Genomic DNA, 27,049 nt, shown 5'->3' on the forward strand with positions numbered 1-27,049 from the left:
TTAAGATCTGGCGGCACTTTTTGTATGGGGAAGTTTGTGAGGTATACACCGATTACAAGAGCTTGAAGCACTTGTTTTCCCAAAAGAATCTGAACATGAGGCAGAGGTGATGGTTAGAGCTAATCAGTGACTACTAGTGCGAGATCAAATATCATCTGGGCAAGGCAAATATAATTGTTGATGCTTTGAGTCGAAAATCACACTTGGAAGATGAGGCCGAGTTGTCAGGATTGGATTCTTTACTTTGCAGGATGAGAAAACTCCTTATTGAGAGTTCACAGCAAGAGGAAATATTATCTTCAGTTCTTGATATTCGAGTAAAAGAATTGAAGACTCTTCAAAGGAAGGATCCGAAGCTGTTGGATATCAGAAAAAGAGTCAGAAAATCTTGAGGGCCGTTGCATTACAATATGGATAAAGATGGAATTCTTCGGTTCCGAGATCGTAGAGTGGTCCCAAAGATTCAGAATTCAAGGAACGGATCATGGCAGAAGCTCATGCGGCCCCTTATTCAGTTCATCCTGGTAGTACGAAGATGTACCAGGACTTGAAGAAAAATTATTGGTGGGATGGAATGAAGAAGGATATTGCCTTGTATATCGAAAGATGCCATACATACCGTCAAGTTAAGGCCGAGTATCAAAGACCCGCCGGTATGCTCCAACCTCTCCTTATTCCTGAGTGGAAGTAGGATGACATCACGATGGATTTTGTAGTGGGCTTGCCGAGAACTCCTAGTGGGAAGAATTATGTTTGGGTGATTGTTGACCGGTTATCGAAGAGTACTCATTTCTTGCCTGTTAATAACACTGATTCCTTGGGTAAGTTGACCCGCTTGTACGTAAAGGAGATAATGCGATTGCACAGTATACCAAAGAGTATTGTGTTGGATCGGGACCCAAGGTTCACGTCTCAGTTTTGGAAAAGTTTGCAGGCAGCATTGGGTACTAAGTTGAAGTTTAGTACTATATATCACCTGCAGACGGACGGCCAATTAGAGCGCACCATTCAGACCCTTGAAGATATGTTGCGAGCATGTGTTATAGAATTTCAAGGGAGTTGGGAAAACCACTTGCCGCTCATAGAATTTGCGTATAATAATAGCTTCCATGCAACCATTCAGATGGCTCCTTATGAAGCTCTTTATGGGAGGAAGTACAGATCACCTTTGTGTTGGGATGAAGTCGGAGAGAGTAAAATAATTGGGCCCGAAATAATTCAAGAGATGTAAAGCTAAGTTCGGATCATCAGGGATAAAATGGCGGCAGCTCAGAGTCGTTAGAAAAGCTACGCTGATATCAGGAGGAGAGAGTTATCTTTTGAAGAAGCTGATTGGGTTTTTCTCAAAGTCTCTCACATGAAAGAAGTTAAGCGTTTTGGTAAGAAGAGGAAACTGGATTCGAGGTGTGTCGGCCCTTTTCAGATTTTGGAGAAGGTAGGGTCTGTGCTTATAGAGTTGCTTTGCCAGAATATTTTGGGGATATTCACGATGTCTTCCATGTATCATCCTTGAAGAAGAGTTTTGGACAGCAAGAGCCGCACTTTGTCGACCCAGAGAGTATTCGGTTGCAACTGGATCTTACTTATGAGGTCGTTCCTTCACAGATCATGGATTGGAAAGAGCAACAATTGAGATCCAAGACGATACCTCTCGTAAAGGTGGCATGGGAGGATCCGTTAGCTCAAGATTTCTCTTGGGAGAGAGTAGTTGACATGAGGGAGCAGTACCTCTATTTGTTTGAGTAAATGACGGTACGTTTCTTAAACTTGGTCTCAGTGGAATTATGTGGCTTGTTTCAAGTTGGTGTGTGATCTTGCAAATTTCGAGGATGAAATTTATTTTTAAAGGGGGGAGGATGTGATGACCCGTTTTTACGTGTATTTTCACTAAAGCATTTGTTTTTAATTTAATTATATATTAGCTCTTTTATTTTAAATTATTGTAGTTTAAATTGGTTTTATTTTATTTGATGTAGTGTTTAATTTATTTTAGTCGTTTTATGTTTTTAAAATCGTTTTTGGCGGATCAGTTCTTGAATTCCGGAGTGAGAACTGGACCTCATTTCTTTTCCCTCATCTTTTATTTTTTCCTTTTTTTCTTTTTCTCTTTTCTTTTTCTTTTTCTTTTTCTTTTTTTTTTCTTCTTCTTTCTTCTCCTCTCTCCCCGCGTGCGCTGCACCCTTTTTTCCCTCTCCCCGTCGCCGACTAGCCTCTTCACTTAGACCGCCGCCGCCAGCCGGCGTGGTCAACACCACCCCTACCATTCGCACCTCCTCTGGCCAGTGAACACCTCCACCAAAAATCTTCTTCATCCGAGCCGCCGTTAGCCTTCTACAGCCATTTCTTTCCACACTGATTTTTACCGATTCCGGCTTCATCGCTCCACCTCCGGCCACTACCTCTTCACAGCTTCTTCCTCTATCTCTTGCCGTCCTAACCCACACAATTTCGGCCTCGATCCATTGCCAGAGCAGCTCCCACGAGCTCAACTCCGTTCAGCCCCTTTAAGCTCTTCCACCACCGTTGCCACCGCCACCCACGGTCAAAACTCGCTTCTTTTAGCTTCATAAATATCTCAAAACCATACCCTATCAATTTCATGTCTTGGTTTGTCATCGTTCGAAAGTGGGTAATTTATTACCCACGGCCACAGTGTAAAATATACTATTATGTTGTTTTTTCTCCGCGATCCGTTGCAAGAGCAGCTCCCACGAGCTCAACTCCGTTCAGCCCCTTTAAGCTCTTCCACCACCGTTGCCACCGCCACCCACGGTCAAAACTCGCTTCTTTTATCTTCATAAACATCCCAAGACCATTCCCTATCAATTTCGTGTCTTGGTTTGTCATCGTTCGAAAGTGGGTAATTTATTACCCACGGCCACAGTGTAAAATATACTGTTATGTTGCTTTTTCTCCGCCGTTTGTAACGCTGCGAGCTTTCGAAAAATACCTTATAACGCTGTAATTATTTTCCAAACTCTATTTTTAGATTTAAATATATTTTGCTCTTACAATAATTATTTATCTGTTGGTTGGTTGATTTCGGATTGAGTCCGAGGAGTTCGAGGGTCGGATATATTGAGGACGGAGTTGCTTGTTTTGGTTGTTTTGTGATCGATTGGTTATTTGTGCCTTGAGGTTGCATTTTCATGATACATTCACGTGCATTTTATTTAAATTGAGAAAAATCATGTTTTGTTGGCGTAAATGGATTTTCGGGTGCGTGTGTATTACGACCCCAAGCCGGGATGTGGTATTATCTCGATGGAGCTCCTCTGGTTATTCGGAGTGGATAATACTGAGTGACATCCCCTGGGTTGTTACTGGGCGACGACCGGATCGCACGATACGGTAACGCTGTCGTGTCGACTCCGTGGTCCCTAGAGTGGCGGGGACTAGAGGATGGCCTGGTCCAGGGACGCGCCGGGTGCGAGTACTGAGTATCGCTCGTTTAGGTGTCACACGCGTAGTCGTTACCTGCGGTGTGGCACAGAGCTAGGGTGTGCGGATGATCCCTAGGGGAGATCATGGTGCATACAATAATTGGATCTATTTTATGATTTTGGTTATGGGCCATTTTCTGGGAAAATGACAAGGTTTGATTTTGAGGCTATGTGATCCATTTTCTAGAAAAATGGTGGTTTTATTTTTATGCCATTATCTAAGATAATGGCAAGGACTGATTTTAATGGTAATGTTTTTGGGCAAAAAATGAGATTTTGACGTGAGTGAAAAAATGTGTTTTATGGGTTATGTGTATTGCATTCTTTCGTTCATGTTATTTGAGTTAATATGTTTTTATCTAGTGGTGTTTGGATCTTACTTACCTGCAGCACCATTTTTGGTATCGTAGATTTTGGTGCATAGTTTGAGGAGGAGGAGGAGGCTGAGCCTGAGGATGCGGCTCCGCCGTAGTTCTGAGTTGGAGTTATGCTTTGTAGTTGATTTTAAAACAATATTTGTAGTTTGTAATATTTTAATATTTATATTTTGAACAGTTTTGTATTAAACTAAGAAAAAATTCTGGTACTTAATTATATGACTTTGCTATCCGCTGCGTTTTCTTTTTGAACATTTGTTGCTTATACACACACTTGACACTCGTCGATAGGGTGGTGACCTGTGTTATCATCATCCAGACATCTCGATTTTTCCATGTTCGTAAGTGGAGATTTGGGAGCGTCACAAGGATAATAGGTATGATGATACACTTATTATCTTCTTACCTTCTCTTTATTATTTAAGGGTATTTGAAATTTTTATTTCATTTTTATTATTTTCTTTTAAATATTTTTTAAAAAATCTTTGATTATTAAAAAAATTAAAAAAATATATAATTTTTTAATAATTATTTTCTTAATTATTAAATAAATAAATAAAATTAAAGGAATAGTAAAAAGATAATAACCCTTTCATTATTGAATAGTTATTCGAAATTCGGATGCTTGTCAGTAAAATTTAAAAAAGAAACCTATTCCTTGTTTAAGAACACTTGCAACGGCATCATGATTCCAATACCTCGAGTCCTATTTAACAACTTCCGATGAAAATATTTTCCATCAGGACACCTCAGTCTTCTGCTGCTTGATTTCTTCCTAATTCTTGAGAAACGAACTCCAGGGTGAAAATTTTTGGCCCTGTGGAAACATGATGAGGGGGAGAAACTTCTCCGGTAACTATACAAACCCATGTCTGACTATGCACCAGCCGTGGGCTTCACTGCTTGTTCATGGGATAAAGCGCGTTGAGGGGAGGTCATGGCCTGCTCCAATCAGAGGTACGATCCCTGCACTCTATGATTTCATTGAAAAAGTTGGTTTTTTGTGGTTTCTTTCTTTGGGTGTTAGTGGCTTGTCAAGCTTGACGTGTTTCGGCTGCCGCACTGCATTTGTTTTATTTTTATTTTTTGTCTTTTGTTCTAGAACTTTATTGATTTATTTTATGTATTTTGATACGAATTAGTTGGAGAGTAATAATAAATAAAGTCATAGAGTGTGTAAGGATGTTTAATAACTTTCTTTTTGAGGATGCCTGGGAACAACTCCTAGGTCAATTAAGTATCAAATATTGATTGTACAATCTTTTTGAAAAATAATAAAATCTATTATTAAAAAATTATTATTTTTTTTTTATGTAAGTTCTTTTAAAAAAATGATTGCATATTCTATAACTATAACTACAAATATTCTATAACTACAAATATCATTTCGCTTAGTTTGGTGGGATAAGATGTGCTCTCCGTGAGGGCGTTGCCAAAGTCTGATGGAATGACTTCTTTAGTAGAGTTGGGTGGCTAGTTGAGAGGTTTTGGGTTATGCTTAGAAGAGTAGCAACTTCTTTACAAAAATTTAATATAAGTCTTAACTCTTTGCAAACTGATGTGGGTCATATGGTACCCCCTATATTGTACCAGTGTGGAAGATGGCTCCTATATACTTAGTGTGGTGTGTTTGGTGGGAAAGAAATCACTGATTTTGAGAAGCGAATGACAGAAGAACTTCAACCTTCCTCCTCCTCCTCCACCTCTGCCTCCTCCTCCTCCACCCTCTTTTTCTTCTTCTTCTTCTTCCTCTTCTTCAATACTTTGGTTCTTTGGACATCTGCTAATACTTTTTCTTTGGACATATGCTGATACTTTTTTTTCTTTGGACTTTGCTCTAGATTTTTATGGGTTGAGTCTTCATGATTTCCTTGCATATATATTTTTTGTTCTAAATTAAGTGTTTTCCTTATGTTTTTTGTACTCGGGTTAAGCCTTTGCCCTATTCAAGCAAATTTTTAAATCACCTATCTAGAAAATGATGAAGATGATTATATACTTACTTGTATTGCTTATTTCAGCTTAGAAGTCAATACCTACAATTTTTTATGTAATTTGTTGATCACTCGATTGTCATATTGTATAATTTTCTAACAAATTGAATTTATAGGTTAAATATATGTTTGCAGTTTATGATAGCGAGCTTTTTTTAACTTTGTTTTATTTTGCCTTTTTATTTTGTAATAGGTTGAAGGCAAGACAACATATTGCAGTATATGTAATATGTCATCTTGCCTTTTTATTTTGTTTTATTTATGAATATTTTGTCATTATACATAATTTTTTAACTTTGGGCATATTCCAATCAGCGCACTTGAGCTCTGTGCCTAGGCTCTAGGCTATGTTTGCAGTTAAGTGCGCCTGATGCTTTCACAAACTTTGCAAGTAATTGAGCAGGAGAACAGGACAGCAGCATGATGATAGTGAGCTTGTTAATAGAATCTATGGGTTGAAGTTGATCCTGCAATCAGATACAAGAATACGACATTATTAGACTTAAGCTGGTTCAATTTGGGTCTTAACTACTTATTGGATTTTCAGAAAGAATGAAAGTTGATTTAGGAATACATGTAATAAATAAATGTGTCCAAAACAATAGAATATATGGGTTGAAGTTGATCCTGCAATCAGATACAAGAATACGACATTATTATACTTAAGCGGGTTCAATTTGGGTCTTAACTACTTATTGGATTTTCAGAAAGAATGAAAGATGATTTAGGAATACATGTAATAAATGTGTCCAAAATGCAAGCCTACAGAGTTTAAGGGGGAAATACTAATGTGTGCAAAACACAAGCCTACAGAATTTAAGGGGGAAATACTACACAATAAGATGAGATGTGGATGATAATTCTTCTTGTATAGATCACATTTGGGGGGCTTTGTGCCAAATGATCCCTCAAGCGAAAATGATTTGTGGGAGACAATAGTAAAAACAACAGGAACAACCTATAAAAAAAAAATTAAAAAAAAAAGGTAAAAACAACAGGAACAACAATAACATTGAAATTAGTAAAGTAAATAACAGTACCTTTCAATGACAATGTTTCTAATTGTTCAGAATCTTTTCTTTTGAAGGCCGCCTTTGGATTCATGCTGCAAGTAAGGTGCCAGATGAGGCCACGATCAAAGCAATGGAGGACTTCTACAGGGAAATTTATGCCGTGAATGGAATTACTGATCTCAAGTTTCCAGAATATTATCCTGTTTCAAGACTATTAGGTAGTCAGATTTGGTACTCTTCATGATAATCATATCTATCTTTATCTGGCGTTTATTTATTTGCTACATTTTCCCCAGAAATGTTTTAAAGATAATAAAGCAATATCGCTCCGGCCTGATAATGTCCCCCTAAGTCATGTATGTTCATTTAGGTGGGTGCTTTCTAAGGCTTGCACCTGATTATACTCATTATAAAGAGTTTGGGAACCTATAAGTCATAAATCCATAATGGAAAAATCTGAGAAAATGAGATCCTTTGTCAGAAAGAGGGGAATGATGCTGTGAGACTAGATTAAGGTTCAAGTTTGTGCTATGGGATGGGAAGTCAGTTCAATCTGAAGTTTCTTCTTTTGGGTCTCTCCTTCTATGATATATGATGCTTACAAAGCATTAACACATCTCCCTCTCTTCCCCTACCATGCACCCAGACTGTCATATAGAGAAATCAGATGAAGTAATGCAAATGGCCCGGTTCAAGTAGGAAAGTGATTTTCAGAACTGCATCATCTAAGATAATTTTTTTCTCTAACTTATTCTGGGTGACGGAAATATTTCTGTGGGGGAACATCTTGAATTTCTTGAAATATTTGATTTTATTAATCTTCTTATGGGGATATAAATTTATACTAAGTATAAGTGGGTTTCATCTTCAATGTAGGGTGTGTTGAAGTGGTTGGCTGTGTTAGAGGTGAAGAACTAGCACACTGGAACATGGTACCCGAAGGGGTTAGTAAGCCTTTTTTCTTGTATTGATGACTTATTTACATGGTTCCATAGACTTTCTTGACCAAAATCTGTATATGTTTTCCCATGCAGGTGAGGCTGGAAGGACTGACTGACTTTTGTTGGCTCTGTGAACAGCCACAGGTGTGTACACTATATGCTACAGATTTATGACTGTTCATGGTATTTCGTGATCACAAATATATCCTGATATCCTGATCATTTCTTTTCTATATACCATGAATGCAGAAACTGTTAATTCCTTTTGAGATGCGAGGGTACCAACGCGTTTATAATCTGGAAAAAAAGGTATAATTCAGAAACTCTGGGCCTCATTGAAATTATTCTCGAAAAAAGGTTTTCCTATTTCAACAACAAAAGCAGAGATGGAAAAAAATCTGTCTGGTTGGTGTTTTCTGTTCTTAGTTTTCTGAGAGCTATAACTCAAAATCTTTTCTTCTGTTTTTAATAATCATTTTGGTGTTTTCAGTTATTTTTGGTTCTGTTCTTCAAACTCAGAGAAAATGGGAGAGGGGGCAGGCATTTAGGTGTTACATTTGTTTATGTTTTTTCCAAGGGGGAAGGGGAGGAGGCGGGCTTGTACTGTGTCAATTTCACCATCCAGAACATGGAGGTGGATCCTTGATCCAAGCTCCCATATGTTCTTGAGGGATATTTTGGGGCTGTATATTTTGTGGAAAAGATTCTTGTCTATGACTGCAAGTGGTTTTGAGCAGCCACAGACGATACGCCCGTACATCAGATGTATGTAGCCTATGAGCAGAGTGTTTTTAGCACTGCTATATGGTTTTGATTGCCGTGAGAGATTTTGAGAACCGATCTAATCGAGCTCTCTCTCTCTCTCTCTCTCTCTCTCTCTCTCTCTCTCTCTCTCTCTCTCTCTCTTTCTGTATATATATTAGATATATATGTGTATGTGTGTGTGTATCTTTGGTAGGATGTACTCTTCACTAATTTCTTTTTCCTGTCACAGATATATGAGGCTGCTATTAGAGGTCTTATTTCAGTTGAAGGCCCACTGCCTGTGAAATTTCCACTTCCAAATCTACAAGATCCATTTTCCTTGAAGCCAGGTTCTGTCTCTACGCAGTTCTTTGGATCTAAAGCATCTGATGTGGAAGAATCATCAAGCCTTGGTGCCGCAATAGCTGGTGCACGAGCAGCAGCCACTCAGTTCACTAAAAAGGATGAAAATCTCCCTATTGTGACCCAGAATAGTAAACCTAACGCAGCAAAGACTGGTCCAATAAAGAGAAAATCTTTGAGAGTGGATTCAATGACATACACTAATATTAGTGACAACAAAAGTTCTTTGCCGTCAAATAACGAAGAGAAAAGTACTGACAATAAGTACGAGGGAAGTAGTAGCTGTAATCAACCTGCTGCTAGTTTGGAACGGCATCCTGGGGCACCTTCTAAGGTATGCAGTTTCAGTTTCTTCTCCTTAGTTCTCAGTTACTTTGAATTCATTTTTCATGTTTCTATAAAAGAAAAAGCCCCAACAAAAGGCTTTATGAGTCAGACTAGTGCCCTCAGTCCCAAGTGAAGGAAAAAACGAAAGGAAAATGAAAGATGATGGACGTGCATGAAAATGGTTATTGATAGTTGCCCAAAGATGTACTTTTTTTTGGGTAAGTAAAAATTTATTGATATCAGTAGGTATAGCCAAGTAAACTGGGTGTATACAACAGATAACACCTTACTGGGAAGAAGCAGTAGATACAAGGAAATCATGAACAGTAAGCCTAAGATCTAAAGCTATTGCCCAGAAAAACAATGTTCCAAAAAAGAGTTCTGATTTCCTATATCGATCGTTCCGTATCCTTGAAGTTCCAATCGTTTCTTTGCCCCTAGATGCACCACAAAAGGCATATTAGGACCATCTTCCATATTGCTGCAATTTTCTGTATACCATGATGACTTCTCCAGCTGGAAAAACGATCCACCACTCTCCAAGCATAAACTATGCTAATCCAACTTTGCCAAAGAGGTCATCCCATGGGGCCTTGGCAACCTCACAATAAATCAACAAGTGGTCCACGGTTACACCACTTCTCCTACACATACAGCACCAGTCAATCACCATAATATGGTGTTTCCTTAGATTGTCCATGGTTAGAATCTTCCCTTGTGCAGCTGTTCATTCAAAAAGGGCAGCCTTTAAAAGTGCCTTGCTCTTCCAAATGTTCCTCCAAGGGAAATAGTTACTCTCCTGATTTGTGATGATCCTATAGAATGAACAGGTGGAGAATTTCCCTTTCTTAGAGGGACTCCATAACATCTTTTCTGCTTCTTGAATCCTTGTGCAGTAGAGTAAAAAAACTGAAGAATTTGATAAGAACCCCAACTTCTCAATCATGTGCCACCCTGAAGAATTGAACATTCCACCGAATAGATCCACTCAAAATCTTTAGTAGCTCCACCACTGATGCTTTCTGACTGCACGAATCCAATAAATAGTAGGGAAAATGTTCTCAAGCACTCCATTGCCAAACCAAATATCCTGCCAGAACTTGATCCTAAAACCATCCCCCACAGCTAATTGTAGAGTAAAAAAACCGAAGAATTTGATAACCCCAACTTCTCAATCATGTGCCACCCTGAAGAATTGAACATTCCACCGAATAGATCCACTCAAAATCTTTAGTAGCTCCACCACTGATACTTTCTGACTGCATGAATCCAATATATAGTAGGGAAAATGTTCTCAAGCACTCCATTGCTGCACCAAATATCCTACCAGAACTTGATCCTAAAACCATCCCCCACCGCTAATTGTAGAGTAAAAAAACTGAAGAATTTGATAACCCCAACTTCTCAATCATGTGCCACCCTAAAGAATTGAACATTCCACCGAATAGATCCACTCAAAATCTTTAGTAGCTCCACCACTGATACTTTCTGACTGCATGAATCCAATATATAGTAGGGAAAATGTTCTCAAGCACTCCATTGCTGCACCAAATATCCTACCAGAACTTGATCCTAAAACCATCCCCCACCGCTAATTGTAGAGTAAAAAAACTGAAGAATTTGATAACCCCAACTTCTCAATCATGTGCCACCCTAAAGAATTGAACATTCCACCGAATAGATCCACTCAAAATCTTTAGTAGCTCCACCACTGATGCTTTCTGACTGCATGAATCCAATATATAGTATGGAAAATGTTCTCAAGCACTCCATTGCTGCACCAAATATCCTGCCAGATCTTGATCCTAAAACCATCCCCCAACACTAATATGATGTGTTGAGAAAAGACCCCTCAACCATTTCTAATGTTTTTCCACAGGCCCACACCATAAGCACCTTTTATCTCCAAAGAGCACCATCTCCCTGTCAAGATTAGTCAAAAAAGGATGAATGAATGGCCGAATAGTTGGCCTTGTGATTTCTCTCTATTATATAAACTGTACAAGGAATTCTATACATGGAAAGAGCTAAGTATATGCTACTGTTATTCCTATACAATCTGTCAAATATTAAGCTAATTACACGGAAGAGTAAATCACGTAAATAAGTATGAAACAAATATGGAAATAAATATGGACAGCAAAGCTGTCCATTGACAGCCCCCCTCAAATTGATGCGGGTTGATCAACAAGCATCAATTTGCTACTTAGGAAGCAGTGTCGATGACGAGTAAGAGCCTTGGTGAATATATCAACAATTTGTAATTCAGTGGAAATGTGGGGAAGAGTGATAACACGAGCGTCGAAGGCTTCACGAATCGAGTGACAGTCAACTTCAATATGCTTGGTGCGCTCATGATAGACAGGATTGGCCGTGATCTGAATAGCACTTGTATTATCGGCATGTAAAGGAGCAGGATTAGTCTCAGAGAAGTCTAACTCAGCAAGCAATCCTTGAAGCCAAATAATCTCGGAACAAGCAAGAGACATCGCTCGGTACTTAGATTCTGTAGAGGACTTAGAAACTCTGTCTTGCTTCTTACTCTTCCAGGAGATCAATGCATCACCTAAGAACACACACCAACCAGTGATGGAGCGACGTGTATCAGCACAACCAGCCCAATCAGCATCGCTATAAGCAACAAGACGGGGAGAATTTCCTGCAGGAAAGAATAAGCCACGGGCAGAAGTGCCCTGAACATAGCGTATGATCCTACGGACAGCAGCCAAATAGAGATGACGAGGAGTCTGAAGAAACTGACTAACTTGCTGTACAGCAAAAGAAATATCTAGTCTAGTGATGGTGAGATAGACAAGACTACCCACCAATTTCCGATATAAACTAGGATCAACAAGTAAGTCACCCTCCTCTTTGCGAAGCTTGATATTTAACTCCATGGGAGTATCGATAGAGGTAGCTTCCTGCAGTCCAGCTATAGCCACCAAATCACTAGCATACTTGTGTTGATTAAGTGAAATACCCGAGGAACTACGATGCACCTCAAGACCCAAAAAATATGTGAGAGACCCAAGATCTTTCATATGAAAGGATTCTGAGAGATGAGTCTTAAGTTGGACAAGTAAAGCAGAATCAGAACCAGTGATCACAATATCATCAACATAAACCAAAAGGACAACAATACCCATGTCCAATTTCCGAAGAAATAATGAAGTGTCATACTTGCTCTGCTTGAAGGAAAATTCTAGTAAAGTGGTTCGAAATTTATCAAACCAGGCCCTCGGAGCTTGTTTGAGACCATAAAGAGAGCGACGAAGTTTACACACATTGGAGGTCGGAGAGGGAAACAATCCCGGAGGGGGTTTCATATAAATACACTCTTTAAGATCCCCATGAAGAAAAGCATTCTTAACATCCATCTGATGTAGTGGCCAATCATTGGAAGCAGCAAGAGCTAGAATCGTACGAACAGTAGTCATCTTAGCCACAGGAGCAAAGGTCTCCTCATAATTGACACCATATTCCTGATTATTCCCAAGAGCAACAAGCCGAGCTTTATAACGATCCAAACTCCCATCAGAGCGAACCTTGACTGAGTAGACCCATTTGCAACCCAGAGGAACTATAGTGGAAGGACAAGACTCAATATCCCAGGTTTGATTTGCCTCTAGAGTGGCAATTTTTTCCTGCATAGCTTGTCGCCAACAGTCATGCTTGACAGCATGTGAGTAGCATGTAGGAATATCAAAATTGGATAATGCAGCAGTCAGAGCTGAAACAGAATTGCCAGAAGAAAACCCATATCTATCCGGGGGTACAGACACTCGAGAAGAGCGACGTACCAAAGGCTCTGGAGGTGCAGCAATTGACTGATGCCGGTGCATGTTAGGATCAGATATCGGGTTAGCCATCGGAAGAGACTGTGAGTCGGAGCGTCTCGTATACACCATACCTGGTTTAAAGCGAGAACTGGCATGATGAAGATCTGAGAGTTACTGCTCAAAGGAAGGAAGGACCACAGTAGAAGAAGAGGGCACAGATGACACAGGAAAGAAATGTTGATTTTCAAAGAAAATAAGGTTTCGAGAAATGCGTGTACGATGTAAAGTAGGATCATAGCAAACAAATCCCTTTTGACACATTATATCCCAAGAATGCACACCGAACAGATTGAGCAGATAATTTATGTCGCTCATGAGAAGGTAAATGAACAAAACATACACAACCAAAGATACGGAGATTATCATAACTAGGTTGCTGAGCAAACAAGCGGAAATAGGGAGACTCCATTTGTAATACTTGGGAAGGTAAACGATTAATCAAATGAGTAGCAGTTTTTAGAGCCTCAACCCAGAACATGGATGGAACAGAAGATTCTAACAAAAGAGTACGTACCACATCAAGAAGATGACGATTTTTGCGTTCGGCTACTCCATTTTGTTGGGGAGTAGCAGGACATGAACGTTGGTGAATAATACCTTTAGAAGCCAAAAATGCCTGAAACTCAGTAGACAAATATTCACCACCAGAATCTGTGCGTAAAGTTTTAATAATCGCAGAAAATTGATTGTCAACATACGCAAAAAATTCAGTGAAAGTATGAAAAACCTCAGATTTAGAACGAAGAAAATAAACCCAAGTGAATCTGCTATAATCATCAATGAAAGTCACATAGTATTTGAATTTGTCATGTGAACTAACCGGGGAAGGTTCCCAAACATCACTATGAATAAGCTCAAAGCAGCTAGAATCTCTACTGGCATGCAAAGGAAATGGAAGAATTTTGCTTTTGCCAAGTTTACACGAATCACACTGAAGAGATAAAGAACATCATTTTTTATTATCAAGAAAACCAGAGTGCAATACATGAGATAGGATCTGAGTATTGGGATGGCCTAAACGACGATGCCACACCATACTTAGATCAGGAACATTATTACAAGCAAAAGACTTAATAGAAGAAACTGGAGAAAATGACGGAGTAGGTAAAAATAGTGGAAACAAGCGCCCCACTTTAGGTACCTTCGCGATCGGCTCCCCCGTTACCTGGTCCTGCACAACACAACCATCACCAGAAAAATTAACAGCACAATTGTTCTCAACTAATTGACTAACAGAAATAAGATTTGTGGAAAGCTGAGGAGCAAGAAACACATTAGTAAATGTAGATGAGGCATCTCCGACAGCAGCTATGGGTAGAGAACTACCATTGGTAGTCTGAATAGCAGAGTGACCAACATAGGGCCGAACATGGCACAGAGATGTGGGAGTATTCGTCATGTGATTAGAAGCTCCCGAGTCTACATACCAAAGTGTAGTAGAATTGTTACCTTGAAAGCCCATCGTAGATAATGCTGAAATGAGCATCTGTTGCACCATTTCAGAGGTGCAGTAAGTGGCGGTAGAGGATGCAAGATCAGAAGAAGCACTTGAAGAAGAGTCGTGGGCTATAGAAGTTGCTGCAGGAGGAACATTAACAGAAGTCTGAAAAGCTTGGGCCTGACGATTTTGAGGACGAATACGGCATTTTTTGATAATATGACCCTTTTTCTTGCAATAAGAACAATACTTTTTAGGACAATTGGCAGCAATATGCCCATATTCCTTGCAGCAGAAACACTGCAGATTTTTAGAAGTCATAGAGGATCCTCGTCCTTGGGCAGCATAAGCCACAGTGGTTGTTCCGGAATTGCCATGAGAGTGCTCTAGAAGAACTTGAGTACTAAGACGTTGTTCTTTGCGAAGTAACTCACCAAAACAAACATCAAGAGAGGGAACTGGAGATCTATTCAGTAGAGAGGAGCGAACAGATTCATATTCCGGGCGTAGTTTCATAAGAAACTGGTCACGCCGGCTAGTCTCATGAAATTTCTGAATAGTCGAAAGAGCGGCAACGGGAACATCCGCTATAACCAAATCGGTATATTCATGCCAAAGAGTCAAAAATGCCGAGTAGTAGTCTTGGATGGAAAGACTACCATGTTGAAATATGGCAATCGCATGTTCCAACTGAAAGCGACGAGCATCATTATCTTGATGATAAACCTTCTTCAAGTAATTTCACATGGATTGAGCGGAGCAATGTGCTCGCAAGTTGGTAACAATATGTGGCTCCACCGAACCAAGAAGCCAAGACATAATCCGAGCGTCAAGAACAGCCCATGAAGGAGTAGTCTTGGGTTTGTTAGAAGTGGATGGTTCGTCGACATCGGTACCGTCAATATGACCCCAAAGATCTTTTCCCTTTAGAAAAAGTTCAAACTGAAAAGCCCAAGTAGAGTAATTGTTGCCAGTAAACTTGACACACACAGGTGCAAAATCCATTGCAAACAAAAAATGGAACCCGAGACAGCAAAATGGCAGAAAATAAATCGAAATAAAAGGAGGTAATAAACTGGTACCGAAAAAGATCACAAAAGCTGAAAAAAAATGCCACGAGTGTTCTGCGATTGCCACGAAGATACAGACTTCCAAAAAAAATTCAAACCAAACAGAGGTGCCGAAAATACCAGAAACTTGCGCCGAAAGCTAGGAAGTAGCAGAAGAGTGCACGAAAACAAGAACCGAACCCAAGAGATGCAGCAGAAGGTGCCGAAATCAAGCACAGAACTAAAAAACAGCAAGGCCGAAATCCCCAAGACTGAAACAGACCCAGCCGAGAAACACCAAACCAGAGACAGAAGGTGCCGAAAACACCAAATGGAATAGACCCAGCCGAGAAACACCAAACCAGAGACAGAAGGTGCTGAAAACTCCAAATGAAACAGACCCAGCCAAGAAACACCAAACCAGAAAGCAGAGAGGAAAAAAAAAAAGGACTGGGACGTCGGGGCACCACAAAAGAAATACCGAAACACAAGAGAAGCCGAACCCAAAAAAAAAAATTCGAGAGAGACAAGAATCTTAGGCTCTTGATACCATGTCAAGATTAGTCAAAACAGGATGAATGAATGGCCGAATAGTTGGCCTTGTGATTTCTCTCTATTATATAAACTGTACAAGGAATTCTATACATGGAAAGAGCTAAGTATTTGCTACTGTTATTCCTATACAATCTGTCAAATATTAAACTAATTACACGGAAGAGTAAATCACGTAAATAAGTATGAAACAAATATGGAAACAAATATGGACAGCAAAGCTGTCCATTGACACTCCCCAACCCAATTACCACCATATTTGGAATCTATCACCATGTTCCACAATGCAACTCCCCTCTTGATGATAAAGCCATAGCCATTAACCTAGGAGTGCCCAGTTGAACATCATTAGATTTCGGTTCCACAGCCCACCACATGAGATAGGGAAGCATACTTTATTCCAATTGACTATAGATGAAATTTAAATTTGTTCACCAAGTCTACTCGAAAGGAAGTCACGTTGGAGGTTCTCTATGCGATTCGCCACCCAATTTGTATAGGAAACAATGAGAGAATACATAGGCAATTCGAGAGGGTATTCTTGATTAAGGTGATCCGCCCACCTTTGGATAGATACAACCTCTTCCAACTTGTCAGCCGGCATTAAATTTTCTCGATCACTTCATTCCATAAGGGTGTAGCCTTGAAGGACGCTCCTAATGGGTAGGCCAATGTACTTCATGGGCAGGGAAGACATCTTACATCCCAACGACCTAGCCTAACGTCTTAGATTGATAACATTCCCCATTGGCACCATTCCGGACATAGAGAGATTCACCTGTATGCCTGACACAGCCTCAAAGCATATAAGAAGTGTCCTTAGTGAGTGGATTTTATTTTGGTCCGCATTGCGTAAACTCAATGTATCATCTATAAACAACAAATGAGAAACGTTAAGAAAATCCAACCGAGAAACCCTTCACAAAACCAACCTCCACCATCGCTGTCAACATTCTACTAAAAGCTTCCATGAAGATTACAAATAGTAGAGGAGACAATGGTTCACCTTGCCTAAACCCATTTGAGCTACAGAAAAAGCCCATGGGAGTGCCATTCACCAATACAGAGAACACAACAATGGAAACACGATGCATAATCCAAGAAATCCACTGTTCCCCGAATCCATGCCTCTCAAGCACATAATGCAGAAATCCCCAATTGAAATGATCATATGTCTTCTCCATGTCTAGTTTGCATAAAATTCCAGACTCACCAGATTTGATATGGCTATCCAAGTATTCATTGCCAATGAGCACTAAGTCTAGGATTTGTCAACCTCTAACGAAAGCATTATGAGACTTAGATATAATCTTCCCCAAGACTTCGCTCAAACGATTGGCAAGAACCTTGGCCATAATCTTATCCACCCCATTCACTAGACTAATTTGGCGAAAGTCCTTAACATCTGAGGCCCCTGGTTGAAACAAGTATGGTTCAAACAAGTTAGTCATAATGCCTGGTTTGTGTCCAATTCAATTTGGTTCTTGTGTATGAGTCTGACTATACATTATGGCTCCTAGTTTCAGATCCCTGAACAGATATTCAATATTTTACTGATCCGTGTTTCATCAACTAATAAAAACCGTATTGTACTGAATCAGATGGAAATTATGTCTGGAATTAATTGTAAAAAATAAATAAATTAAAAAAAAAAAGAAAAAAAAAAAAAGAAAAAGAAATTATGTCTGGAATTTGGTACCCATATCTAACTGACATACGGAACATCTAATACTTTTGATTTTTAGGCCTGTGCTTTCTTATGCCAATTCCCATTTACAAAAACTAATAAAAACCATATTTGTCAGATTGAAATTATGTCTGGAATTAATTATTTTAAAAAAAAAGAAAGAAATTATGTCTGGAATTTGGTACCCATATCTAACTGACATACAGAACATCTAATACTATTGAGTTTTAGGCCCATACTTTTCCTCTTAGGCCAATTCAAATTTGCAAAAGCTAATGCACATGATTATCTTTTGGTAATAACCCCGTGTTATTGCATAATGTCTATTGTTGGTTAAAGTAAGCATGCACTGAGGGACTGATTTAGCTCACAAAGTGTGTCATGCGCTCTTGTTCTGTACTATTTTTGTTTGAGATTATTCTGTACAACTGAATGAGTAGTTCTTAATATTATAACTCTTTATTGAAAATTACTGCCATAATATGCTTTAAACAACTAAACTGGTATGATGTGCAACAGAACAGAAAGCATAAGTAGGCAGGCTGCAATTGTTTCCGTATTGATTGGGAAGTCCTTTGTGGAGACAGTATACCTTAAAAGTGCTTCATACAAGGGCATCTTTACTAGAAAATGCTGTTTACTTTTTCTCACTTTCTTTCTTAGAAATAGGAAAAGAATTTTACTTTCTTTTTCGTGTTTTAGTTAATATTGTTTTACTTATCAAAAGAAATAGGAAAAGAATCACTTACTGTCCTACATTTTTTGGGATGCTATAAGAGGAGGACGACAATGCTGTTTTCCTTGGAAGTTTTAGGGTTTGAGGGTTTTCTGGAAGGCTTATTTTTTGTTTAAACGGCTGCATGGGGAAAGTTTTTTTATTGTGGACAACAGTAGAGAGAGAAATAAGCCATAATAGAATGTTGTTGTATGTGCAGGGTCAGTTGTGAGATATTAGATATCTTATTTTGCATGGCTTGGTGACAAGGAAGCTTTGATCATTTATTTTTTCTCTCATGGTGCCATCTAGGGTGATGTTGAACTATTTGGAGCTGGCAAACAAAATATTGCCAGTCTTGAGTGAGCTTTACGCGTTCATGACTAGTACATCATTGGCAAATATGGATAAATGCTGCACTTGATAAAATTTTCTATTCTGTTCATAAATTTTCCTTTTGGAACTATTAAACCTTATACACCTCATGTTTCCCCCAATCTTGAATTTCTTTATTGATTTCTTTCAATGATATTTTGTTCATGAATTTTTAGATTTTCACTGCAGCCTTGAGGGGACTTAAGCCATCATGAATTTCTGAAATTTGGGGAAGGAATATCTGTCCCTGCTGTTACAAATTGCTTGTGGAGTCTGGCTCTTTCTAACTGGTCATCATAGCATGAAGAGTTGGGCGTTCTTTTCCTTGTGTTTTCATAAATATTCTACGTATAGATAAATACATTTATGTATATAGGGGCAGCATTTGTAGTACTCAGTTTATTGTTTATTTTCCATAGTTTATATCCCTGGCTATCAGAATTTGATGTTTTTCTTTTTTAAGCTATTAGAGTTTGATATGCTGTAACTTTTGATGGTTAAACTCACAGTTTTCTCTCATTCGCTAATGATTGGCGCATGGAGGGCTAAAATTATCGCTTTGATTGTTCTGACCTCCATTATCAGTCTATATTAAAGCGAATGAACAAACATCTTACCTTGACTTGAAGGTTTTCTCCTTGCAAGAGATGTTTTGTTTCATAGTTCATAGGATTAAACTTCATTTTAAAAAATCAAAATGCACTAGCGGTTAAACTTAGAGAGCAAACTAGCTATCATTTTCCTTTATTTGGAGCGATCATGTTTCCTTGACATAATTTAATAGATTACATAAAATCTAGAGAAGAATGCTCATTCGATTACATTTAATGATGTCCAGCTCGTGAAATGCTTCTCATATATTAGAGGCTAAGAAAAGAAATTAAGTGATTGGAGCCTTAATTTGGACATTAAGGTCATTTTGAAGGGCACATACATACATATATATATATATATATATATATATATATATATGTTGTGATTTCTCAGATGTCTTGATTTTCCAACTACTAACATCTATCAAGAAGACCAACAACAATGTTGCCCAATAAAGTCAAATGAGTGTGAGAATTTGTCCGCAAAGATTGTGAGTTATGGCTGGATATGATCCTTCCAACCCTTGTCGGGTTTGAAATTCAAACAATTTAAGTTGACTATTAACACGTAATATTATAATATAATAACATGTAATTAGACATTAGAAATAATATGTAATATTATAATATGATAACATATAATTAGAACTATAGTATTATAAGTCTAGTATAATAATAAGTTAGATATTAGTATATATAGAAGTACATTAACAGTGAATGATTTAGTTTTATATTTTAATTTTTCAAAAAAAAAAAAAATTGAAAGTCCACAAAAAACTCTTTAAAAAATGGACTAAATATGAAGCTAAAAAAAAAAAAAACTCAAATCCGACTTTGCTCCGACAAGTTGGAGTTAGAGTCTGATCAAAGTCTGCACAAAGTCGAAATCGGAGTTAGAGTTCATATTTGAATTTCGACCAAGTCGGAGTTGGAGTAGGATTTAGGAAAATCCGACTACGACCAAGTCAGTACTCACCCATATTAATGCACACTAATTACTTGTAACCAATTAGAATCCTCGGAAAAAATACCTTTCGCGATGGTAACATAGTGATGCTATAAGTCTTTTCTGTGGGTTGAAAGCTGTGGTCGAACTTACTATTACAACAGCACCAATACCGCAAAAATTCTCAATTTTTTTGGACTATTTTTATCAGTTGGATGGGTTCTTTGATGCGTACAAAGATTGATGTTTATTTTAGTGGCTAAAATTATGGTGGGAATTTATGGTACTTTCTTGACGAAACTTTTAGCTGCAAATTATTGCGCATTTGTGACCCCTTATTTTTCATGTTTTTCCTGTGAAAAAAACCAGTAGCAAAAAATAATTTTGCCACATATTTTCTGATATTTTCAGCGAGTTTTATTAAGGAAAATGCTGAAATCATGCAAGCACCAACTTAGACTCAACGGACACATACAATAATCACAACCAGATTTTGTGCTCCGCTTGATTAAAGGATCAGTTTTTATTCTTTGTAAATATTACTCTTTATTATGTTGTAAACTTTCCTTTTCAGTTACTCATTACTTAGCTTGTATAAAAACAAAGTATGTATAGACATTATTTGTGGGATTCATATTTTCAAAACCATAAGCAGTGTAAATACTCTTTATGGTATCAAGAGAGCTAGACCTCTAACGAGTCAAGCTTTCTCTATCTCTTCGTCATGGCCGCTATCCGTATCATCAACTCTAATTCTCCAATCATCACTATCAATGCCGTTGCCACCATAAATGAAAAACTTACCCCCGCGACCTTCCATCAATTTGAAGCATTGCTTATTGGTTATGATCTTATTGATTGTCACTGGTGCCCACAAATGTGCCACCATTGATGCCACAAACTCTGCCATCTCCAAAGCCGCGAACTCCCACTGAGTTCATCAAGACAAATTAATCCTCCATGCCATTCTTGCCTCCACCTCCACCACCATTACACCTCTTCTTGCAGCCTGCAAGACCTCACACGAGGCCTGGATGGTACTCACCTGTCTTTATGCGGGAAAATCACAAACACATGCGATGTAGCTCAAGGAAGATCTTACCTTGAGCACTCACAGCTGTTACTGAGTTTCTCCAAGCTATCAAAGTAATTGCAATGAACTTGCAATTATTGATCATCCAGTTTCTGATGATGACTTGACCCTTTACATTCTCAATGGGTTGGGTCCTGAGTTTAGAGAAATTGCAGCACCTATTCATGCTTGTGAAACCTCTCTGAAGTTTGAAGAAATTCATGATCCTCTGGTAGGTCGTGAAAGCTATCTTTGTCGGTTTGAGAATCAATCGGCATTGAACTTGCTTACAATTGCAAATTACAATAATCGGCAAGGAGGGTCTTCTAGAACGACCAAGCAACAAAATTGTTTCTCTTCAAACAAGAGTCACAGCACCAACAACAACAAAAGTGGCTCTAATTCTGGCTACCGCAAGTTTAAGCTCAAATGTCAGTTGTGTGATCAAGTGGGCCATATGGCCAAAAATTGCCCAAAGATGAATTCAACTGAGCATACATCAAACTATGCAACATCTTCACAAGGCAAAAATCAAAAGTGGCTTGTTGATTCTACATTATCTCATAACATGATCACGGATCTCTCATATCTGTCAATTCACTCTAAATATGATGGAACTGATAAAGTGGCAATTGGTGATAATTTAATAGATTAGATAAAATCTAGACAAATCTAGACAAGAGTGCTCATTTGATTAAATTTAATGATATCCAGCTCGTGAAATGCTTCTCATATATTAGAGGCTAAGAAGAGAAATTAAGTGATTGGAACCTTAATTTGGACATTAAGCTCATTTTTGAAGGGCACATACATACATACATATATATATATATATATATATATATCTATATATATATTGTGATTTCTTAGGCATGTCTTGATTTCCCAACTACTAACATCTATCAAGAAGACCAACAACAATATTGCCCAATAAAGTCAAATAAGTGTGAGAATTTGTGTGCAAAGATTGCGAGTTATGGCTGGATATGATCCTCCCAACCCTTGTTGGGTTTGAAATTCAAACCGTTTAAGTTGACTATTAACACGTAATAATATAATATAATAACATGTAATTAGACATTAGAAATAATATATAATACTATAGTATGATAATATGTAATTAGAACTATAGTATTATAAGTCTAGTATAATATTAATAGAAGTACATCAGCAGTAAATGATTAAGTTTTATATTTTAATTTTTCAAAACAAAAAAAATTGAAAGCCCACAAAAAGTGCTTTTAAAAATTGGCTAAATATGAAACTCAAAAAAAAAAAAAAAAACTCAAATCTCAATCTGCTCCGACGAGTTAGAGTTGGAGTTTAATCGAAATCTGCACACGTCAGAGTCGAAGTTAGAGCTTGGATTTGAATTTGTCAGATTTAGAGGAATCTAACTCCGACCAAGTCAGTACTCACCCCTGTTAATGCCCATTAATTATTTGCAACCAATTAGAATCCTCGAAAAAATACATTTAGCGTGCGATGATAGCATAGTGACTCAGACTTGTTCACTTTCAGAGAACTCACATCTCATCTCATCTTAATTATTACAACTTTTTTAAATTTTCATATAAAATAAAATAAACAATTCAAAATTTCCAAATCTCAATATAAAAATAATATTAAAACAATATATTCTAATAATATTTTATTCAACTTTCAACTTTCATCTCAACTTTTTCGTGGATGGGAAGTGGTCGAACAACTTACTATTACGACAACACCAAAAGTGCAAAAATTCTCAACCTTTTTTGACTGTTTTTATCAGTTGGATGGGTTCTTCTACGCATACAAATAATGTTTATTTTAGTGGCTAAAATTCTGGTGAGAATTTATGGTACTTTCTTGACGAAACTTTTAGCCGCAAATTATTGGGCATTTGTTACCCCTTATTTTTCGTGTTTCTCCTATGAAAAAATCCAGTAGCAAAACTAATATTGCCGGAGTTTTTCTGATATTATTTGCGAGTTTAAGAATGTTTGGGTAGACTACTATTTAATATTTTATCATTATTCTTTACATACTTTTCACTTCTTCTTACAATTATTCAATATTTTATTATTATTATTCACAAATCATTTTAAATCACTTCACTATCCAAGCATAGCCTAAAACACAACAAAAGGTCTCATGCATTGTAGTATGCCTAACACATGAGAATTAATATCAAATTGTTCTCTTTGTGCATTAAATTTTTGTAAGTTTGTTGACAGTACACGGATTCGTCTCACCGGCACAAAGCTTGGACAAACAAAGCATTTGTAACCGATGCTTTCTGTCACATTTTTAAACACCAATGCTTCATTAAAAATAATTTCAATTTTATAAAACTACATTAATCTATTTGAAATAAATTTATAAAATACTTGTAAAAGGGGTTTATGATTATCATTTCTCTTTAAATTTACATTTACATTTAGATTTGAATTTGAAATCATTATCATAATTCCAAATTCTTTTATTTTTAATGTGGTTTAATTAAACTAATGTTTAAAATGTGTTACAAATATAAATTTTAATATATGATCCGATCCAATTAAAGGATATAAAATCCAGCCAACCAAACGCAATACAATTAAAAACGAACATTAATGCAATCGAAATATAAATTACTCAAAACCGACCCATGAACATGATCATGTCCTAAGTTTACGAAGGTTTAATGATCAGCAGTACCCGACTTAGCTAAGAGTTTGTACCAAAACTCCATTTCATCACTCATAAAAGAACTGCTATTGATCGTGGTCTCCGTCGTGGGATCATGAGACAATAGAGATGGATGTCCTCGGCTTGTAAGTGGATAATGATCCCTTGTTGCAGAAACATTTCTTCCCAAGATACTCCGATCATTTGTCGAATCGGTTTGTAAACCCAAAACCTTCTGAGACTGTTGGGGGGGTAAAGTAGCATAAACATGATTAGAAGTGCTCGTATTTAGTGTACAAACAGGCGTTCCAACATTCTGTTTAATGTTGGCTGGTGTGGCTGGGTTTTGCTTAAGTACTCTCTTCTTCAACTGGCTGTTCCAGAAATTCTTTATCTCATTGTCCGTTCGTCCGGGTAGTCTTGCTGCAATGGTGGACCACCTGTAGATGAAAGGAGATCATTCTCATTTAGATGCGTGAATATTAATGTCTTTAATTTGAGTGTGTGTTAGAGATCAGAGATGATATATAATTAAAGGGTTGAGTTTTCTATGCTTTCTGGCCTGTTTCCAAGAAGTTGGTGAAGCTTGATGATGGTCTCTTCTTCTTGCTTGCTGAAGTTTCCTCGTTTTATGTCTGGCCGCAAGTAATTCTTCCACCGAAGCCTGCAACTCTTTCCACACCTTCGTAAACCTGAAGAATTGTTAAAAAGCAGACTGATGTATACGGGAAAATTTATTAATTATATTAAGAGAATTCTCTCCAATGTTTCCTTCCCTTCGATTATCAAGACATGATATATGAGAAAGCTCAATATGCAGGAAACTGTTCCAAAAATTCAAGAAATTCTGTAGATTTCATTCAGGATTTAAATTATGTCCAATGAAACATCAACAAGACTTTATCCTTATTACGTAAGAGTTCTAATAAAACAACTTAGGAACACTATGATGTTATATTTAGTACCTATAAAAAAAACAAGAAGATATAACTTCATTCAATCATATATAATATGGGAATAGGAACCAAATACAAGACACAGACCAACATGATCGATCTCTAATACTAAAAGCTCCTAACCCGACGTACGTCCCTAATATTATATCATCAAGCCAGCTTGCATGGTGATGTTAGTAATTTAGAACTGGAACATGATGATCTTTGTCTTCTATATATCATGACCCTTCTGGCCGACCGCCAACACGTACAAGATGCAAAACAGGTTCTAACATTTGTGTTCAAAATACACAGTACTACTGCACATTTTTTCTTGCGTACGTAAGTACCTGCTTGTTTTGGAAGCGCCCGCCAATTTTCATGTCCGTATAGTTGGACGTAAGAAATCAGAATCCGATCTTCTTCAGGAGTCCATGGTCCCTTCTTTAGCCCCGTATTTTCACAACAAGGAGCCTTTGCCATCCTTTTCTGATCTTTTTCTTTAGCTGAAAACCCTATATGATCTCTATTCTTCTCTCTCTAGATCTCTCTCTCTCTCTCTCTCGAGTGAGTTTCCTGAGCTTATGGCGGTCTTCCGATCCAAAGGTTATCAAATAGCCTTTTTATTTCTCTAACATGCTAGCTTGATGCATGGTTTTCTTTCAGGACAATGATACCCTTCCAACCAATTAACATCTGGTTTGCAACTAAGACAATGAGATTATCTTATAATTGATGAATTTACAATTGGTAAAATTATTTTTTTATTATTTTATTTTAAATATTTTTTTAACATCTTTAACCATAAAGAAAATTTTTTAAAAATATATACAAATTTATTAATAGTCACTTTTTTAATTACTAAGTAAAAATAAAAATAAAAATAAAATAAAATAAAATACTTGAACAGTAATAATAAAAAGACTAAGTAACATTTTCTTTTAAAATATTTTTTATATAATTTTTTTAATATCTAAGTTGTGAAGTAGTTGTACGTCGACTAAAAGTAAGGCTATCATTATTCTTTTAAAAGTACACACTACAAAAAAAAAAAAAAAAAAAAAAATTGCATCATCTCAATTAAATGCAAAAAATATAAAATAATTATGAAAAAAATTTTAATAATTATTTTATATTTTCATATTTAATTTAAGTGACGAAAAAAAAATCTTTTTTTTCTTACAGTGACAGACGATTAATTTTTCTCTATAAGATTAGAAAAGATGCCTCTAATTTTGCTTTTGATTTTAAAGCATGTGAGGAAATAATTTTGTCACAGTCCAATGCTGAGAAATATTGATCTGATCATGTCGGTTGGTGCCCCAATATTCTTCTTGGTTTCTTCTTCGGTTTTCAAAAGTTTAAGCACCACCTTTTGGTGTCTAATGGTCAAAAATAATCTGCGGCACGTACGCAGGGTGGAAAATATTAATGGCCTCGATCGCATAGCTTTTTAGCTGTCTTTCAATCTATTGATCTTGATGGCAGTCGGCAAGCATAAATGTCAAAAGGAAAATGATAGTACGTTCTTTTCTAATTTTTTTAATTTATTTTTTATTTAATGGTTAAAAAAATAATTATTAATTATAAAATTATATATATTTTTAATTTTTTCTTAATAATAATTAAAAATATTAAAAAAAAAATTAATCTCTAGCGGTGGCCCGCACCGTGTCAAATGTGCATTTTGTTATTCGAAAATACTTTCGGGACCAAAAAGTGACTCGAAAGCTTTTTTATTTTTATTTTTTATTTAGTGATTAAGGAAATATATTTTTAATAATATTTTAAATTTTTAAAAAATATATATATATATTTAAGAATATAAAAAAATGGATGAAAAAAAAATTTGGGCTACAGGACTCTTTGTTATTTTAGAAATGGAGAATTTTCAATATATTAGTTTTATAAATATATATTTTGATTTTGAAAAAATAACTCACTTTTTGTTTTTATTTTGATCCTTTTTTATCGTTATGTCACTCCTATATATATAT

The 27,049-nt window shown here is 37.0% G+C and overlaps 2 protein-coding genes across 4 annotated transcripts; one reads left to right on the forward strand and one right to left on the reverse strand.

Annotated features, from left to right (window-relative positions):
* Positions 1-4,453: 4,453 nt before the first annotated feature.
* Positions 4,454-19,435, forward strand: LOC122318558. 3 transcript variants are annotated; one of them, XM_043136022.1, is made up of 7 exons: positions 4,454-4,777; positions 6,902-7,045; positions 7,704-7,771; positions 7,862-7,912; positions 8,018-8,077; positions 8,763-9,209; positions 18,703-18,992. In XM_043136022.1, the coding sequence occupies exons 1-7, from the start codon at positions 4,648-4,650 to the stop codon at positions 18,712-18,714; spliced, it is 912 nt and encodes a 303-aa protein (XP_042991956.1). In that variant the 5' UTR covers positions 4,454-4,647; the 3' UTR covers positions 18,715-18,992. The 3 variants fall into 3 exon arrangements, with proteins under 3 accessions (XP_042991956.1, XP_042991957.1, XP_042991955.1); XM_043136023.1 differs by lacking the exon at positions 18,703-18,992 and adding an exon at positions 19,047-19,435 and having other exon boundaries at positions 4,455-4,777; XM_043136021.1 differs by lacking the exon at positions 18,703-18,992 and adding an exon at positions 19,034-19,435 and having other exon boundaries at positions 4,457-4,777.
* Positions 19,436-23,984: 4,549 nt separating this feature from the next.
* On the reverse strand, positions 23,985-25,735 carry LOC122318559 (transcription factor MYB4-like). The gene is made up of 3 exons (XM_043136024.1): positions 25,403-25,735; positions 24,680-24,809; positions 23,985-24,557 (listed from the first exon to the last, which is right to left on the reverse strand). The coding sequence occupies exons 1-3, from the start codon at positions 25,533-25,535 to the stop codon at positions 24,131-24,133; spliced, it is 690 nt and encodes a 229-aa protein (XP_042991958.1). The 5' UTR covers positions 25,536-25,735; the 3' UTR covers positions 23,985-24,130.
* Positions 25,736-27,049: the final 1,314 nt, after the last annotated feature.

The sequence above is a fragment of the Carya illinoinensis genome, chromosome 8, assembly GCF_018687715.1.
Source record: "Carya illinoinensis cultivar Pawnee chromosome 8, C.illinoinensisPawnee_v1, whole genome shotgun sequence".
Classification (NCBI taxonomy): domain Eukaryota; kingdom Viridiplantae; phylum Streptophyta; class Magnoliopsida; order Fagales; family Juglandaceae; genus Carya; species Carya illinoinensis.